Raw genomic sequence first — 17,409 nt, 5'->3', positions numbered from 1 at the left:
TGACATTATGTTCTTCACAAGTGTATGTAAACTTTTGACCACAACTGTATAAATGGTAAATGGTGTTATACTTATATAGCGCTTTTCCACCTTTCAAGGCGCTCAACTTTATAGACCACATTAATTGTCATGTTCAATACAGATACTGTTTTACTCATTGGTGCACTGAATCCTGATGGTACAGAACAATTGAGAATATGTTTGGTTATCACCTTGCTGTGATGACTTGCTGTTACGTCCCACGGATGGCTCGCTAAGGACGTAACATAAAAAAAGCCACACGTATACAAGTGGACACAATTCATTTACTATAATCAAACTCGCAATGAACAGAATATACAAAATACGAATTAAGCTTCAGGGTAAGCCCAGGCCAAAATAACAAACAAAAGGAATCTGCACTTAAACCCCACCCGCTAACTAAACCCTGATCGTGAAAAAAAGAAAATAAAGAAAAGACAGCCACTACCCTAGCTTCTTACACTAAATAAAACACAAGAAAATGGGTTGAACAGAAATGGCAGCTTACCCCTACTGCTTCAGTGCTCTTATTTACAGTGGTGAACAAAAAAAACATCCAATAACGAATAAACAAAAAAGACCTCACTGAAAACGCGGGAGTGTATCAAACTAGTGATCAAATGCACACGAGAGTGAATGGCGAGCAAACAGCTGGCGAGGAGGACCGCAGCACGAATGTTGTCAATGCGACCTCTCAGAGTGTTGACAGCGGCAGGTTTTTGAAGCTTGGCGCCCTTTCATCGTGGCCAATCAGCAGCGGCGACGTTGTCGGTCCGTCCGGCGTCGATCAGCTTTCGTCACAGTGGGAGGGGAAGCAGCCAGTTGGCAGAGGCGAGGATCAGCTGACTGTTGGCTTCTCAGAATAAAACAATTAAACGGCCAGGGCCGTCACACTTGCACTGAATGAAAACTTGATTATCGTGAGTGACATATTAGGCAACTCCACTCTAAAATTGCTGATTCCATTAAAGGATGATTTTTATTCATATACAGTACAGACCAAAAGTTTGGACACACTTTCTTATTCGTACGTTTTCTTTATTTTCATGACTATTTACATTGTAAATTCTCACTGAAGGTAATAAAACTGTGACTGAACACGTGTGGAATTACATACTTAGCACAAAAAAAGGTGAAATAACTGAAAACATGTAATGTTCTAGTATCTTCAAAGTAGCCACCCTTTGTTCTGATTACTTTTTTGCACACTCTTGCCATTCTCTTGATGAGTTTCAGGAGGGAGTCACCTAAAATGGTGCTTGACTTCACAGGTATGCCTTTTCGGGGTTAATTAGTGGATTAATTGCTTTATCAATGGGGTTAGGACCTTCATTTGTGTTGCATTGAATGAGGTGTGCCCACACCTTTGGTCTGTACTGTATGTAGAAGGATGGGATTTGATATTTTCAGGTGGCTTAAAATCAATTCAACTAGTGTGACAGAAATAGAGTAAATTGCTAAATTCTGGTAAGTGGATACTGTAGGTGAGATTTCAAACAAGAAAAGTTCACAATCTTTGATCACAGAGGGATCACTTTCTGTACAACCATCCCAACTATAATCATTTAAGTGTTGACAAATGATGTAATAGTTGATCACTAAATGACATGCTATCCAATCACTGAATTTCTGTGGTTTAATCCCGCCCAAATCTCTCAAAGCTGAGACACTGTGTCCACAATAGGGGGCCTTGATTGTAAACAATAGTTTATTCAGAAAATGCTGCATGGTGCCAGTCACAGTTAAGATAAGGTCAGTAAGAAACACTTTGCTCCACTAAAATTCAGCCTCACATGAAACAAGAAAATAACTTAAGTTTTTCAATTGAGATGTATTAAGACGGTTGACAAGGGTACTCTTGCTTCAACTTAGCAGTGCTTTTTAGTTGTATTCTGGAACCACAGTGGCATTGACGTTATTTGTGTCAGCGGTTCACGGTGAATTTATAACCTCAAACCCGGAGTATCACAGTTGTCGAGCAGGCATTGTTGAACTCTGTTTTATCTGACGTGCTTGCTTACCTGGAACCAATGCTAGTGACACTGAAGATGAGAAAAAATGAGGGCTCTGATTTTCACGGCAACTAACAGAAAAGGACACGGAGCAACGCAAGTACTTAAAGGTAGGAAAGTCAACTTCGTCACAGAAAACAAAAGTTGAACATACCGTAATAATGCTGCCATTATACTTAGTGTTAGGTTGTGAAAGGGTGCTTTTGTGCTTAATAGCCAAGAACTGATGATGTCACCAGTGGGTTGGATCTAAAAGTGCATTGAGAGCCTATTGAAAAAATATTGAGTCAACTGCCCTAGCTCTAGCTCTGTCATGTTCAGAGATATGTTGAATATTGGTGCCCATATTCGGCAACTGGCAAGAATCCAGATTATAATTCGTCACTTTTAAGTGCCAACATTGACAATTTCCCAGTTATGCTCTACTGCATGGTGTCTTTAAAAGTACGGACATCTCATACAAGTATCTTTTTTAAAATGTTTTGTAATTCAGCCTGCGCAATGTTTGAAAGACAAACTGTCAAAAACCTTGGGGAGATCAGTCTAATGTTTTGAGAGGTTGAATTCATCATAAATTGGGATGTCCATAGAAACTTGGTGAAGATCTGTTTTCGGATACGATGTAATTGTTACTTTTTAGACAATCCTGTATCCACCCACATGAATAGTGATGCTTTTGATCTCTCAGAAAGAACAGCACTCAACCAGAGAAATGGTAAAAAAATAAATAAATATGTGACAACACGGGGTGGGGGTATCTGATTTTTCATTATACTCGAACGGTTATAGGAACTATCGATGAAATAAAAGTGTTTTTTTAGGACAGTCTTTTCCCAGTTCAGCACTATATGTTGGATCTTGTCCCCCAGTGGATGTGATGTCCAAATGTTGTAAAATGTTTGACTCTAACGGACACTCCTTAGTCCAGTCGCCTCTCCCAGACATAATGACCGTAAAGTGTAAGCGATATGGGCAGAATAACCCCCCAGTCCCCCACTCAATTACCATGTGCTTCCATTGAACCTCCAGTCTGCATGCAAGTACAGATCTTGTCGTCACCGAACTGACTCCCTCACAGTGCAGTGTGGTGCATGGCACTGATCTCCACTCACTAGTATAAAGTATGACAAGTTTGAGCCCACTGTGACAGATCGCCCCTTCTGCCTCTGCCTTGGTGGCTTTATTCCAATATGTTTGGTATGTCTTTCTTGAAAGTAGGAATATATATATCAAAAGATGCCATACCAGCTAACAAAGTTTTGCTTTACGCATGTTGCGATGCCTGAGAGCTTTCACATAAACTGCTTCTGTTTCCTTGACCACTTTTAGTAGTGAGAATCTACATGCATGTAATCAATGCAATAATAATATTTAGATTCTCCTTCATCCAAGAATAGGCATGTTTTTGCCTCAGATGAAGGGTGAAATATTAGTCAATCTATTTCCAAATCATGGGCCTGATGCCAGGGAGTCATGAGACTTGAGGTCTGCCACATGCAAATTGTATGTGAGAGAAACAAACATTGCTTTCATACTGGGCTGCGTAGTTATTCAGAGAACAATAAAGCCCACATTTAGATGTCATCAAAACCAGCAGGAATGCAGTTTTGCCCCATTATGGGATTTTTATCTACTATCATTTGCATTTATGACAATCACATTTACTATTATCATACACCTTATTAGTTTTAAGCAAATGATATTTCATGAGAAGGCCCGAGCTAATCCTCCTCCAATAATTTAATATTTCATGAAGCCTGTTCTCAGGTGATAGTTAAATTAATTCAAATTTGTTTTCATGGTATTGCATTTTATAGACAAGGCTCATTTGAGGGAATTGTTGTGATTGTGAGGACAAAACAACGAAATGCAGAGACTGAGGTGTAGGTGGTTGTATGGTGCTCATTCTTTATTCATGAGCTGGCGAGCCACTCCGTAAGTGGCAGTGACGGACACAACCGCTATTACCGAGGTGCGACGCTGCTGATATTTTGTGGATTATACGTTACGCCACACAAAGAAGGATCCTTATTGGAATGTTTAATTATGATGAGTTTGATAGGGAGGACAATCACATGAGAAAGGTATGTGCAATAAAATTAGTACTTTAATAGACTTTTCTTCCAAGATATTTTTAAAAAATCTACCACTAAATCCTAAATAAATAAGTATTTAACAGATTAATTTCAATTAAACAATATATAAAAATGCATAAAGTTAGTCAGAGCCAATTGGAAATTTTACAAGGCCCAGATCAGGGCATCTGTTGACACTTGTATTGATAAGTGAATTGTTGACACAAGAGAAATATCTTATCTTTTTGTGAATTCTTATACTTATTAACAAGCATTTGGTTGCATTGGGAATTATTTCTGTCTCTTTTACAGGCATGTGCACTGGGGTTTTTTTTTTTCTCTAAGAGGCGGGGGGAAAGTGCCATTATTCAGAGAGCTCATAGGGGAAAAAAGCATAACATAAGTTATTTCTTCTAACAAAACCAAATTAAAAAAAAAAAAAAAAAAAAAAGAAAAAAAAAACATCGGTTAACCGGAAGGTGACGAGAGTGGAGATAAAAAGTCGTACCCTTGTTCAAATGACATGTTTTGTGATATACAAAGATAAAACCCAGATTTAAAACACAAAACAAAACAAAATTCCCCACTATTTATGAATATATAATCTATACAACCCAACTGGATATGCATATTCTAGAGAGTACAATCAATAAGTTACTTTATTGTATTATTCCTATTTTTTTTCTAAATATTTTTTATTTAAAGAAAAGGCAAATGAATTTCTGCAAATAGGTTTCTGTGCATGTTCCAGCTTATTATATTTTTAAACATTTCTCTCTGCACTCTGTTCAGTTTAATTATGAATGCTCAATCAATAATAAAACCACCAATTTTTATCAGAGTTTGAACTTTATATCACAGAAAAAATATGTCCGTGCACCTTTTTCCCAGCATGCATAAACTTAGACATTACAGTTCTCATAAATGTATGAACCATCTATTATTTATTTTTAAATACATTATTACTGTGAACTGCAATGCCAATAAACACAGTTAGATAAAGTATCAACTACCTGTATGTGTTTCAATGAAGAGTTTGTGACAACCGGTGGACCCCATGCACATTAAAGATGGGTGCTCTGGTCCAACCAGCACTCTTGATGCTTTTATGGCACAGTGTTTGGCCTTTGGACATCCCTCTGGAAAGTGAGTCAATAAACTCCTTTTCTGCTTGGACTTTGCGATACGTCATTTGCAATCTTCTGCTTTCATGCCTACGCTCATTCTTTTCCTGCCTGCAGTCCGACAACCCCCAAGCATCATCAAGCAGTCGATGAAGGAGCATATTGTTGACCCCAAAGACACCATGGTCATTGAGTGCGAGGCCAAGGGAAACCCTCACCCTATGTAAGCAGCAGATGTAGTCCGTTGTCAAGTTTGGATTCAAACTCTTACAACAAAGCTGTTTTTCCCCCTCTTTGTCTCAATCACAAAGTTTCTCGTGGAGACGCAACGGGAAATATTTCAACGTGGCGCGTGATCCGCACACATCTATGCGCAGGCGTTCGGGGACACTGGACATCTACGCCCGCAACAATCCCGAGGTGTATGAGGCAGAATATCAGTGCATTGCCTCCAATCAGTATGGCTCTGCATACTCCCATAAGATCAGACTGCAATTGTACAGTACGTTGAGAATCACTGTTGTTTTACGTATATGCAATATGCAAAATGCCTATAGTTTTAGGGTCTACTCGTTAGGCTGTCATTGGCGGTTATAGACGTACTATTGTTTTGATTTCATTTTATCTTAGGCATGTAAACTTGATGGATAGGCTTTTGACATTATGCACAGTGGCTGTTAAATTCCACTCTGAAAGTGAATGGAAAGTGACGCACATTGTGCTTGAGTAGGAGCTCCTGTGTGGCCGAGAGAGATTGTGGAACCAGTGGTAATAAGTGCTGGCTCCCCTTTGGTCCTGTCCTGTGACACCCCAACTGGGCCGCCTAAACCTGAAACCTACTGGATGACAAGCTGTAAGTGTCTCTTCACAGGTAGACCTTGAAAGCGGCAAGTACATAAGCAGAACCTGTGCTCCGTTGGTACCAACTCTTCCACATTTGCCGGGGACTCGTTGCAAAATTCAATTGATTTTGAATCATAACAATGTGTTATACAGTGGTACCTTAAGACATGAAATTAATTTGTTTGAGTGGTTTTCGTATTATGATTTTTTTCCTATAATAAACTGTGTTTTATATGTAAATTACCTGGTTAGTTCCAAGCTCTACTAAAACATCACATTAAATTTTGTAAAACAACATAATTTGAGGAAAAAAAATAAAAAAAATATGACCAGTGTTGTTAATAACGGCGTTAGAATATAACGGCGCTACTAACGGCGTTATTTTCTTCAGTAGTGAGTAATCTAATTAATTACTTTTCTCATCTTGGCAACACCGTTACCATTACTGAGGCGGGAAAGTCGTGCGTTACTCTGTTAGTTGACTAACGTGAGAAAAGTCTGAGAAAGACGGACTCACGGAGATGAGAAAGCAGAGCAGGAGTGGGGAGGAGGTAAGGGAAGGTGACACCGTTGCAAACGCGATGCTACTATGCTAGGTGGCTCCAATAATACCTGACTGTAGCTGATAGCCTACAAACTACGCCCACATGATGCTTCGGTAGATATCACATATATACAGACTAGATGCAAATGACAGACACGGCTGCATTAGCAACATGTATAATAAAGAACTAGATGCATTAGTAAACAGCCGCCATCTTAAAGCAGTACACTTCTCAGGAAGGCTCTGTTGTAGAGAACCTTCCTAGCGAACCTAAGTAACTTTTTATCTAAAATGCTCCTAAATCGGCAAAATCTTGACTTCAATCTATCTTTAAATGATGAAATAATTTTGAAACTTATACATGTCAAAAGTAGACAGAAGGGAACTAATGCAATAACGGGAGCAATTGTAACAACTTTAAAGGTTGATTCACAACATTAAATGACTTCCACACATAGCAAAAGTTACTATCTAGTTATCGCAATATCCGCAATACCCCTGTGTCTAGTTAAGTTTAGGGTAAAGAATTGGGCTAGGGCCAATTGTCCTAAAAAAAAACCTTTAAACCTCAAATTGTGTGACCTGTTTTTTTTTTGTTTTTATTTTGTTTTGTTTGTTTTTTGAGAAAAAAAGATGAAAATTATCACCAGTTACTTTGCCAAGTAATTAATTACTCTTACATTAAGGCAGTACTTCTCAAATAGTGGGGCGCGCCCCCCTGGGGGGGCGCAGAGCGATGCCAGGGGGGGCGCATGTGTCCTCGGGGAACATGCTTTTTTCTTTTTTCTTTTTTTTTTTTGCCGGACTTGAATAAAGTGTACTTGCACATCCACTCAGTGGGTGGCAGTGGCGCTCTCATTTTCAGAGTGCGTGCAGTATTTTTGAACTAAGGAAGAGCACTCAGCACACAGAAAACAGATATGAAGAGCAGTGCGCCGCCGTCGTTTTCGAAAGCCGTTTTCCGACCGGACTCACTCACGCAGCGACCCACTGCCTTGTCCGGTTCTCACTTCGCCGCCCGAGAAGTGCCATTTTCGGCTTGGGATCGTCACGACGACCGCCCTCACCTACGGTTCTACCTCAGCCGCCGAGAATGCGCTTTTTCGTGCCGTTTGCCTTTTAGCTTTGACTTTTAATACAGTGGGGTGATGAGGAAAGACTACTGTTTACTGTGTCTGAAAATAATTATAGTGGACTGCCAGAAGCCAAATCAATTAAGACGCCACTTAAAGACATTCGACCACAATCTCATTGATAAGCCGCTTGATTGTTTTTCAGCGAAAACGTGCCGAATATTGCCAACAATAGTCCTGCTTTGTCAGTGTTATATCAGTAAACCAGTGAGCATTGTTAGCATGCTCATTGCAAAATGACTCCACACCATTGCAAATGAGGTAATATTGAGTGTGAGCAGCAAAAATAAAAACTGTCCTTCTGTCCAAGGACACTTTTTTTCCTTTATTCATTTTTGTTTTTTCGGTCAAATTTTTTGGCATACTGTCCTCATGAGTAAATGTTTCTAATCAATTTGAATTTGTTATTATTTACGGATTTTATTACATTTTATTTTTCTGTATCAAATGGTCAAAAATACCCTGAGTGTATTTTTACAGTTTGAATATGACTTTTTTTTTTTTAATTCAGGCAAATTGATGCACGTCAAGTCTTCTCTGTTATAAACAAAACAATGTTAATAAAGTTATACTTTATTATAAGTTGATCTGTTACTTTTTTTCTTTATTAGAAAAAAAGGACACAATGTTAGGCAGATGCGTATTTATAATAGTAATTTTATAGACGAATAATACTATTTACAGTGGCGGCAGAGAGTTTGGGGGGGCGCGAAACATTTACGTCTTGGTTGGGGGGGCGTAACAGAAAATAATTGAGAAGCACTGCATTAAGGTAACTGAGTTACTAACACAATTACTTTTTGGGAGAAGTAATTTGTAACTGTAACGAATTGCTTTTTTAAGATTAACACTGAATATGACAATGTGAAACATGAGCTTTCGAGTGAGGCGATGTCTGAAAGCCAAAGTAATACCAATGCAGTCAACCATGTGGGGCGTAAAAACACTCTTCGTCAGACAAAAACGTGAGGAAATATGTACTCTTTTGGCAAGACAACGTTTAACACTTCCTTCTCTCACATTTCCCCACCGTGCCTGTGCACATCATCACACTAAAAGGCCAAAAGGAGAAAGGAATCATGTTACTGTATCATGGGAAAGATTCTGACCAATAGGGCAGCAGGATTTTATGGCGTTTATGGCCCGACTTTGAACATTTTCTGCCAGTGGGAATTACATATCTTTTATAGTACGTATTATCTTTCGCATATACATTTTACATGTACTGAAGCTTTCGTATCTTGAGGTACCACTGTATTCGTAATTAAGAGACCACAATTTAACTTTTTTAATTGAAGTTGAGTGATACCCAAATAGGCACCCTTGTATCGGAAATTGTTGTGTGTCGTATTATGAAGCAGTGGTGAGTTGATATAAGCCTTCACTCAGCTAGCCATAAACAATGTTTGCTTACCCATCTTTACAAGGGTCCAGTTTTTCTTGAAAATTCCACTTTAAAAAAATAAAATTAATCAATGACATTACAGCATACACACTGTGTTTTTACATTTTGGAGCATGGAGGGAGGTCAACTAGTCAAAGACTCATACTTAGCACACCTCAACAAACCAGAGGACAGGAAAAATGTTGTTCATTTTCACCCGCCACAATCCCTTAAATGGCGATTCTGAAGTCGGATTGGTTAAGAAAGAAATCTGAATAATAACAGTGTGTATGTGGGAACCGACAGAATTTGAGATTATGTAGGCTCTGGACATACAATTAAAAAGCAACAGAGCAGCCGAAATCTGATTACACAAAAACAGAGTGGAGGGACATTAAAGAGGCAGCCACGCCATGAAACAGAATGTGAGAAAACAAATGAATACTATTTCATCTAAGATGTAAAAGACACCCACATTTTCTGATAGTGTTTAGGCCAGCAGAGAATGATCTAAAGGCCCTTAGAGGACGCCACTGTTTGCAGTGGACTTAAATAACCGTATTTCATTTCAGGCTCCTATGCCAGACCATTCAACTGGCCAATTCAAACAGCCTTCCCTACCATGCGCGCCGTACGGCAAGACCGTCGGGTGTCTATGGGTCTCAACGGGGACCTGTATTTTTCCAACGTTCTATTCAACGACTCTGCCTCAGACTTCTGCTGTAGCGCCCGCTTTCCCTACAAGAATGCCATCCAGCAAAAGATGCCAGTGGTCGTCAAGGTTCTCACAAGTATGGAGCTGTACTTTATTTCTGTTCTGCCATTTGTTATTTGCCTTTAATTCGTACGTGGTGACTTATGCTTATTTTAGGTTGAAAAAAAAACATCAGAATGTGCTTCTGCTAAGTTTCCAAAAATAAGTCAAATTTATGAGGGTTTGTGTGAGGCAATTTTTAAGCTAGTATTTTGCCGTTACAGCTCGAGCGGTGGTGGAGGCTGCCCCCACCTGGTTGTCTCCCATGGGCTCGTCCAGCTCTGTTCTGGTCCTTCTTGGGGAGGAACTGCTGCTGGAGTGCATTGCTGCAGGAGTGTGAGCGTGTTTCCACATTTTCAGATATGACTCCAATCCTTTTATTTAGGAATTATAACATCCTTCAATAAGAAGTGTTTGCTTCTCCGTAGTCATAAAATTTTCAGAACTCATTTACAACATTTCAGTAGAATTACTGGAATACGATCTAGACTACTAGAGAAACTACAACTGTAGAGCAGAAGTGTTAATAGTCTGCTTCTTCACTGAACTTCCCCTTTGTACAGTAGTATGAAAAAGTATCTGAACCTTTTGGAATTTCTCACATTTCTGCATAAAATCACCATCAAATGTGATCTGATCTTTGTCAAAATCACACAGATGAAAAAACTGTCTGCTCTAACTAAAACCACCCAAACATTTATAGGTTTTCATATTTTAATGAGGAAGGATTGCAAACAATGACAGAAGGGGGAAATAAGTAAGTGAACCAGAACATTTAACGTTTTTTGGCCCCCTTTTTGGCAGCAATAACTTCAACCAGACGCTTCCTGTAGCTGCAGATCAATCTAGCACATCGATCAGGACTAACGTTGGCCCATTCTTCTCTACAAAACTGCTGTAGTTCGGTCAGATTCCTGGGATGTCTAGCATGAATCGCTGTCTTTAGGTCATACCAAAACCACTCCAGAATGTGTATTTTGTTCTTCTGAAACCATTCTGAAGTTGATTTACTTCTGTGTTTTGGATCATTGTGATGTTGCAGCATCCATCCTCTTTTTAGCTTCAACTGTCTGACAGACAGCCACAGCTTTTCCTGCAAAACATCCTGATAAACTTTTCAATTCATTCTTCTATTAATGATTGCAAGTTGTCCAGGCCCTGAGGAAGCAAAACAGCCCCAAATCATTATGCTCCCTCCACCATGCTTTACATTGGGATGAGGTGTTGATGTTGGTGAGCTGTTCCATTATTCCTCCACACATGATCTTGTGTGTTACTCTCAAATAATTCAACTTTGGTTTCATCAGTCCACAAAATATTTTGCAAAAACGTCTGTGGATTGTCGAAGTGCTTTTTTACGAACATTAAACGAGCAACAATGTTTTTTTTAGACAGCAGTGGCTTCCTCCGTGGAGTCCTCCCATGAACACCATTCTTGGCCATAGTTTTACATATAGTTGATGTGTGCACAGAGATATTGGACTGTGCCAGTGATTTCCGTTAGTCTGTAGCAGATACTCTAGGGTTCTTTTTTTTTTTTTTTTTTATACCTCTCTGACTATTCTGCGCTGTACTTTTGGCGTCATCTTTGGTGGACGGCCATTCCTTGAGAGAGAAGCAACAGTGCCAAACTCTCTCCATTTGTAGACAACTTCTATGAGTGTTGATTGATGAACATCCGGACTTTAAGAGATGGTTTTGTATCATTTACCAGCTTTATACAAATCAACAATGTTTGATCACAGGTCTTCAGACAGCTCTTTTGACCGAGCCATGATGGACATCAGAGAATGACAATTTCATCAAGACAATTCCTTCCAGGTGTATATTTTATAGTGGCAGGACAGCTTTAAACCACTCATCAGTGATTGGGCACACACCTGACTTAACCTGTTTGGTAAAAATTGGTTTCAATTGCTCTTTCAGTCTCCTTAGACAAGAGGGTTCACTTACTTATTCCCCCCCACCCCCTTCTGTCATTGTTTGCATGCTATACTCATTAAAATGAAAACCTATAAATTTTTCGGTGGTTTTAGTCAAAGCAGACACTGTTTTTACATCAGTGTAGATAGATAGATAGATAGATAGATAGATAGATAGATAGATAGATAGATAGATAGATAGATAGATAGATAGATAGATAGATAGATAGATAGATAGATAGATAGATAGATAGATAGATAGATAGATAGATAGATAGATAGATAGATAGATAGATAGATAGATAGATAGATAGATAGATAGATAGATAGATAGATAGATAGATAGATAGATAGATAGATAGATAGATAGATAGATACTGTTGATAGATAGATTTTATTAACAGACTCAATGTCCAAATCGCAACAACACAAAACAGCAATAGATAAAACACAAAAAAATATACATACATATATATATACTGTATATGTTATATATCAGTGTTGTTTTTTTGCAGCGCTTTTCATTTTTGTCCTAATCTTCATCTTTTGAAAGATAATACTTATCTTTATATTTGATACTTTAGTTGTCTCAAAAGGTGTTTCTCCTCCACTAGTTTTTCTTGACGAAAACTCAAGACAAATTTTTTTTAGTTTTAGTACTCCAAAAATAAATAAACAAACGTTTCCAACTATTTCAAATGAACATTGACGGACGAGCATTTATAGTAGCATCTACAAGGACAATGCCAACTTTGTGATAATAATACACACTCAGCAGGAAAACAGCTGTTCTCATGCATAATTACACATTATAGCACATTGTTTTCATTTAATTATAGCCACGTGGACGCCACGAACTGTATGTAAAAATAAGTTGTCCAAGAATTTAAAGGTCGCTTGCTGTTAGCATTAGTCTAATGCTAACGCGAATGTGAATGCTATGCTAATGCTATGAGTTACATTTAGTGTGTGATGATCACTCAGCTCAGACTTTTAAAGGCTGAACCAACATTGCATATTCTCTATATCCAAGAAAACAAATCTTACTGTGTGTGCAAGCTTGCATGGAGACTGGAGACGGCACACAGGTGAGTTGCGAAGGAGGGGGGTGCAGCACGTCACGAGTGACACAACCAGACACTGCTCCATGCAGGATAACTACACATAAACCGTCACACATTGTGAACATGTGACAAAAAATATTGAGCATTTTCGTCTCGTCTCGCCATTCATCTCATTATGTTGCAGTCTCCCAAAACACGTTTTTAGCTCGTTATCGTCTCGTCATCATCATGAAAAAGTGTTCGTTGATGAAATATTTTCATTATCGTCATTGTTGATGAAAACAACACTGATATATGCTGTATATATACTGTTTATTTATTTATATATTTCCATGCTATACCATTATTTTTGCAACCAAAGCCTAAAAAAACTTCTCGATTGTTCAACAATTTTATTTGAATAGATCAATACATGTAAGCTTGAATTTATAACACATCTTATTTTAAAATCAACAACAAGGCCCACTCCTCTTATTACCTGGACAAAGGATGGTTATGACTTGCCGGTGATCCATCGAATGAAAATCAAAAACTTCAACAAGATGGTTCAAATCCCCAAGGCCACTTTTGAGGATGCAGGCGAGTACATGTGTACTGCAACCAATAAGATCAGCTACATCCAGCACACCATAACCGTCATGGTTAAAGGCAAGTGTAGAGTCACTTAGTGGAGTTAATGTTCCATGAACTAACAAGAGTGTCTTTGACAGCGGCTCCGTTCTGGTTAGAAAAGCCTGAAAATTTAGTTTTGGCTCCAGAGGAAAGTGGGAATTTGGTGTGTCGTGCCGATGGCGTTCCTCGTCCCACAATCAGCTGGTTCATCAATGGAGAACCTATTGAGGGTATGTTTTCAAAAAGCGTGCGATGCAGCAAAATTCAAAAGTGTACCTAAATCTTTTTTTTTTTTTTCCTACAAGATGCTACACCGCAATCCAACAGACGGGTATCAGGAGATACGCTAACCCTCAGCAGTGTGGCCGCCATCAACACAGCTGTCTACCAGTGCAATGTCTCAAACCCGTATGGCTACTTATTGGCCAACGCTTTTGTCAACGTACTACGTGAGTAAGCCTAATAACCACTCTGGGATTTGTGTTTAAACCCTGAATTGAATGGAAGTCATTTACAGACAACACATTGTAGGCCCTCCAAAATTAAAAATTTCCAAAACTTTCAATATGTTGGAAAAGTTTGTTCTTTTCAATAATAAATACATTTTTCCAGGATAGTGAAAGTTTTTGAAATTCTATTTGTGTTGTATTACATTTTTGGGGAAAGTCAGTCTGAATTATGTACTGTAGATGATGAAATCACTAAATTCAACTCATATAAACATGGGCCTTTGATTGCAAATGAGGTTTGTGCCCCTTGTACCTCTACATTGTCTAATGAGTTCATCTCATGTAACAAAATAAGATCACACAAATTACACTCAATTAAAGTTAATTATTTTGCAGCATTTGGCATCGTAGGTGGAACTCTTGCCCATTCTTACTTGATGAATAGCTTCAGTTGTGTATGTCATGAAAGTGTCTCATTATTTTTTACCAGGTATCTTCAGTTCAAAGAACAATGTACATTGAAAAACATTTTCAATCTTTTACCTTTTTTTTTAATTACAAAGTTGATGAGGAAGTAGGAAGCCTTGCCCCGTCTTTACTTGCAAAAAAAAAAGTTGATCAGTTTGGACATTGTCTTTTAGTCTATTCCACTGAATATAAGTTAAAAAGTATTTCCAAAACAAGTTATTCTGATTTTATTTACGTTTTTAACAACGTTCTAATTTCAATGGATTTGGGATTTCTTCTAGTTTATGTGGTATACAAGGGATGATTCTACAGTGTGTTAAAATCAATCCCAAGTGTGATAAACCCTGTAGCACCAGAGATTGCCACTGGAGGCTGGCTTCAAAACAGAGGAATTTTGCTATAGACCCTACTCACCAACGTCACAGAATGACGTGTCGCTGTATCCGGCCGCCATATTGTCCGTCATTGTTTATCTGTATTCTCAATGGTTTCAATTTGTCGTGCAATTTATAGTGCAATTCATGGAAACCCCGGTGCTTTCAGACGCTGTAAACTCATTGGATGCGTTGCATAAAAGGCGTTATGTGGAAAAGCTTCAGTCTATCCATTCGCCAGATCCATATTTGATGCCTAAATCGATATTTTTCAACCCGCTGTCTTCGCCCTCTCTGCCTGACATCTGCTACCCTGATATCTACAACTATCTTGTCCACACAAAATCAGCCTATTCTCATGAAAGTTTGAAAAACTTTAAGAGCAGCACTCGAAGCAACATTACTCCGTGTGACCCTTTACTTCCAATTTTCTAAAATGGCGACAATCAATAAAAAAAAAAAAAGTTGACTGTGATGGCCGACGCTTCAAGGATAGGTGGATATTGGACTATTTCTTCAATAAAACACGCAACAACTGTGTCTGCCTCATTTGCAAAGAGACAGTCGCTGTTTTCAGAGAGTTCGATGTGACGCGATAATGATATTACCGAACAAGACACGCTGACATGTACGACAACATTAGAGGGAAGATACGCAGCGAGAAATTATAGCAACTTGAAGCTAGTTTAATTTCACAGCAGCAGTATTTCGCAAGAGCCCGAGTGTCAAAAGAGAACGCCATAAAAGACGAGACTGTTGAAATTATGAATTAAAAATAACAATAAAGCACATGTGACACACAGAAGGGCTTGCCAAAATTTGTTTAAATACAGTATATTGTTCTATGTAAATCAGCCAAGGTAGCCCCCCGCATTTTTACCACACCAAATCTGGCCCCCTTTGCAAAAGGTTTGGACACACCTGTTTAACTGATGATCCGTAGACGAGGCCAGCTTCTTTCACTTGGTACCAGCTAAATATTATTCAAAATGTAATGATGGTGGAAGAAATAGGCATCTTGAATTTGAAACTGTATGTTGTCGGCGATTAGCCTCGCAATGATCTTAATTGTGGTTGTCAGCCCAAAACCCTCTAAATATATATTAAATGCATTTTACCAGATATAAAATGACTACTACATAATCTGTGGTAATCGTTTGGAGCCCAGTTTTCTCGTCGAATTGCAGCAGTCCATCTCGCTCTCCTCTCCGGGTCTCTCGGAATACGGTAGAACTTCAAAACTCTCCGTCTATCTTCTGTTATTGCAACCAACCGCCACACACGCCTTCACCATTTTGATTATTAATGTTAACGAGCAGAAAAACACGCCATAATAGGAGGAATTTACGTAGCGGTAATGTGTCAACACGACGAGTTGACGGACAATATGGCGCGGAGGCGTGGTTGTGATGTCATGTGAGTAGGGTCTATTGACTTCTATCACAGTAATATTAATGTTAATTTCTGCTTTATCTTAAATTGTAAAACACTATGCTTCTCCCACAATAGCTCAGTGGTGTTGAATGGCTGTTGATTATTATGAACACTGAAATATTGGGTGCAAATGGAGGCCGGTTAATGCTATGGGTGACATCACCAGGGGTTTGTCACTTTTTTGGTCACATCTATGGTTGTGAAAGTTAAAGGAAACCTTTTGTTTGTTTGTTTGTATTTTGATGAAGAACAGATCACGTTCAAAACATTCACTAACTTTCCCCTTCACCTGTAGATGCAACACCCCGCATTCTTGGGGTGAGGGATGAACACATCAAGGTCGTAGAGGGACGCCGCACCTTCTTAGACTGCCGGTACTTTGGCTCTCCGGTGCCTGACTTACGATGGTGAGCTGATTCTCTTTGACTATTTGTCTGTTTATCACTGTGATGCGTGTCATTTTTCACCACAGACTCACTCACACAGGTCCAAATACGGCCAGGGGAATCTGGAGGGAAATCGTTTCAAGGTGCACAGCAACGGCACCCTGGAGATAAGGCGCACGCAGATCGAGGATCAGGGAACCTACATATGTGTGGTCAGCAACATCGCAGGTCGAGATGAGAGTCAAGTCCGAATTGAGGTCAAAGGTGGGCAAATCAACTGCTTTGATTTCTGTATCAATATTAATATTCCTGGGAAACACCAAGACGGATCTCAAAACCTTTGAACACAGCAGACGCACTAAATGCAGTTGAGTGATGCCTTGAAATACCTGAACGTCATAATGCTCATATTTCAAATCATATTTCCTCACAGAAACAAATGAAAATGCCTTCAGTCTGTTGAAAAATAAAAGTAATGTATTACACTGAGTTTAAAAAAAAATAATAATAATAATAATACTGTATTTTAATCCATAAAATTGTGGTTATTACCAGTACATTAGTGAATAGAATAAAAAAATAATCACACAATTCTTTTCACACGGCGTCAATTGGGCTGATATTCCTGTTCATTAGAACAGCACTAATGTTATCTGTTCTCCGCTTGAGGATTGTAGCATGGCAACATTCAGTAGGTGCTCTTTGGCATGAGCTCTACGGAAGCAGACTGAAACTATGTGTTTCTTTAATTACATAAATTACGATGATTTTTGTCATTGTTTAGTTTTCGCCAAGTGCCATCAAACAGAG

General features: G+C 38.8%; 1 protein-coding gene across 6 annotated transcripts in view; it reads left to right on the top strand.

Annotated features, from left to right (window-relative positions):
* The first annotated feature begins 11 nt into the window (after positions 1 to 11).
* Positions 12 to 17,409, top strand: part of nfascb (neurofascin homolog (chicken) b) — a 28,267-nt gene continuing 10,869 nt past the window's right edge. For 2 of the 6 annotated variants that reach the window (XM_057830230.1, XM_057830227.1), the window contains exons 1-12: positions 12 to 2,143; positions 5,142 to 5,254; positions 5,350 to 5,455; positions 5,544 to 5,734; positions 5,963 to 6,085; positions 9,709 to 9,927; positions 10,115 to 10,226; positions 13,337 to 13,524; positions 13,587 to 13,718; positions 13,794 to 13,937; positions 16,509 to 16,620; positions 16,700 to 16,863. In XM_057830230.1, the coding sequence (XP_057686213.1) occupies positions 5,179 to 5,254; positions 5,350 to 5,455; positions 5,544 to 5,734; positions 5,963 to 6,085; positions 9,709 to 9,927; positions 10,115 to 10,226; positions 13,337 to 13,524; positions 13,587 to 13,718; positions 13,794 to 13,937; positions 16,509 to 16,620; positions 16,700 to 16,863 (1,567 nt within the window). In that variant the 5' untranslated portion in view covers positions 12 to 2,143; positions 5,142 to 5,178. The other 4 variants (XM_057830228.1, XM_057830229.1, XM_057830231.1 and 1 more) reach the window with 4 other exon arrangements.

Source organism: Corythoichthys intestinalis, chromosome 2 (assembly GCF_030265065.1).
Source record: "Corythoichthys intestinalis isolate RoL2023-P3 chromosome 2, ASM3026506v1, whole genome shotgun sequence".
In the NCBI taxonomy this organism is placed as follows: Eukaryota; Metazoa; Chordata; class Actinopteri; order Syngnathiformes; family Syngnathidae; genus Corythoichthys; species Corythoichthys intestinalis.
This window is presented reverse-complemented; position numbering and strand designations above follow the sequence as displayed.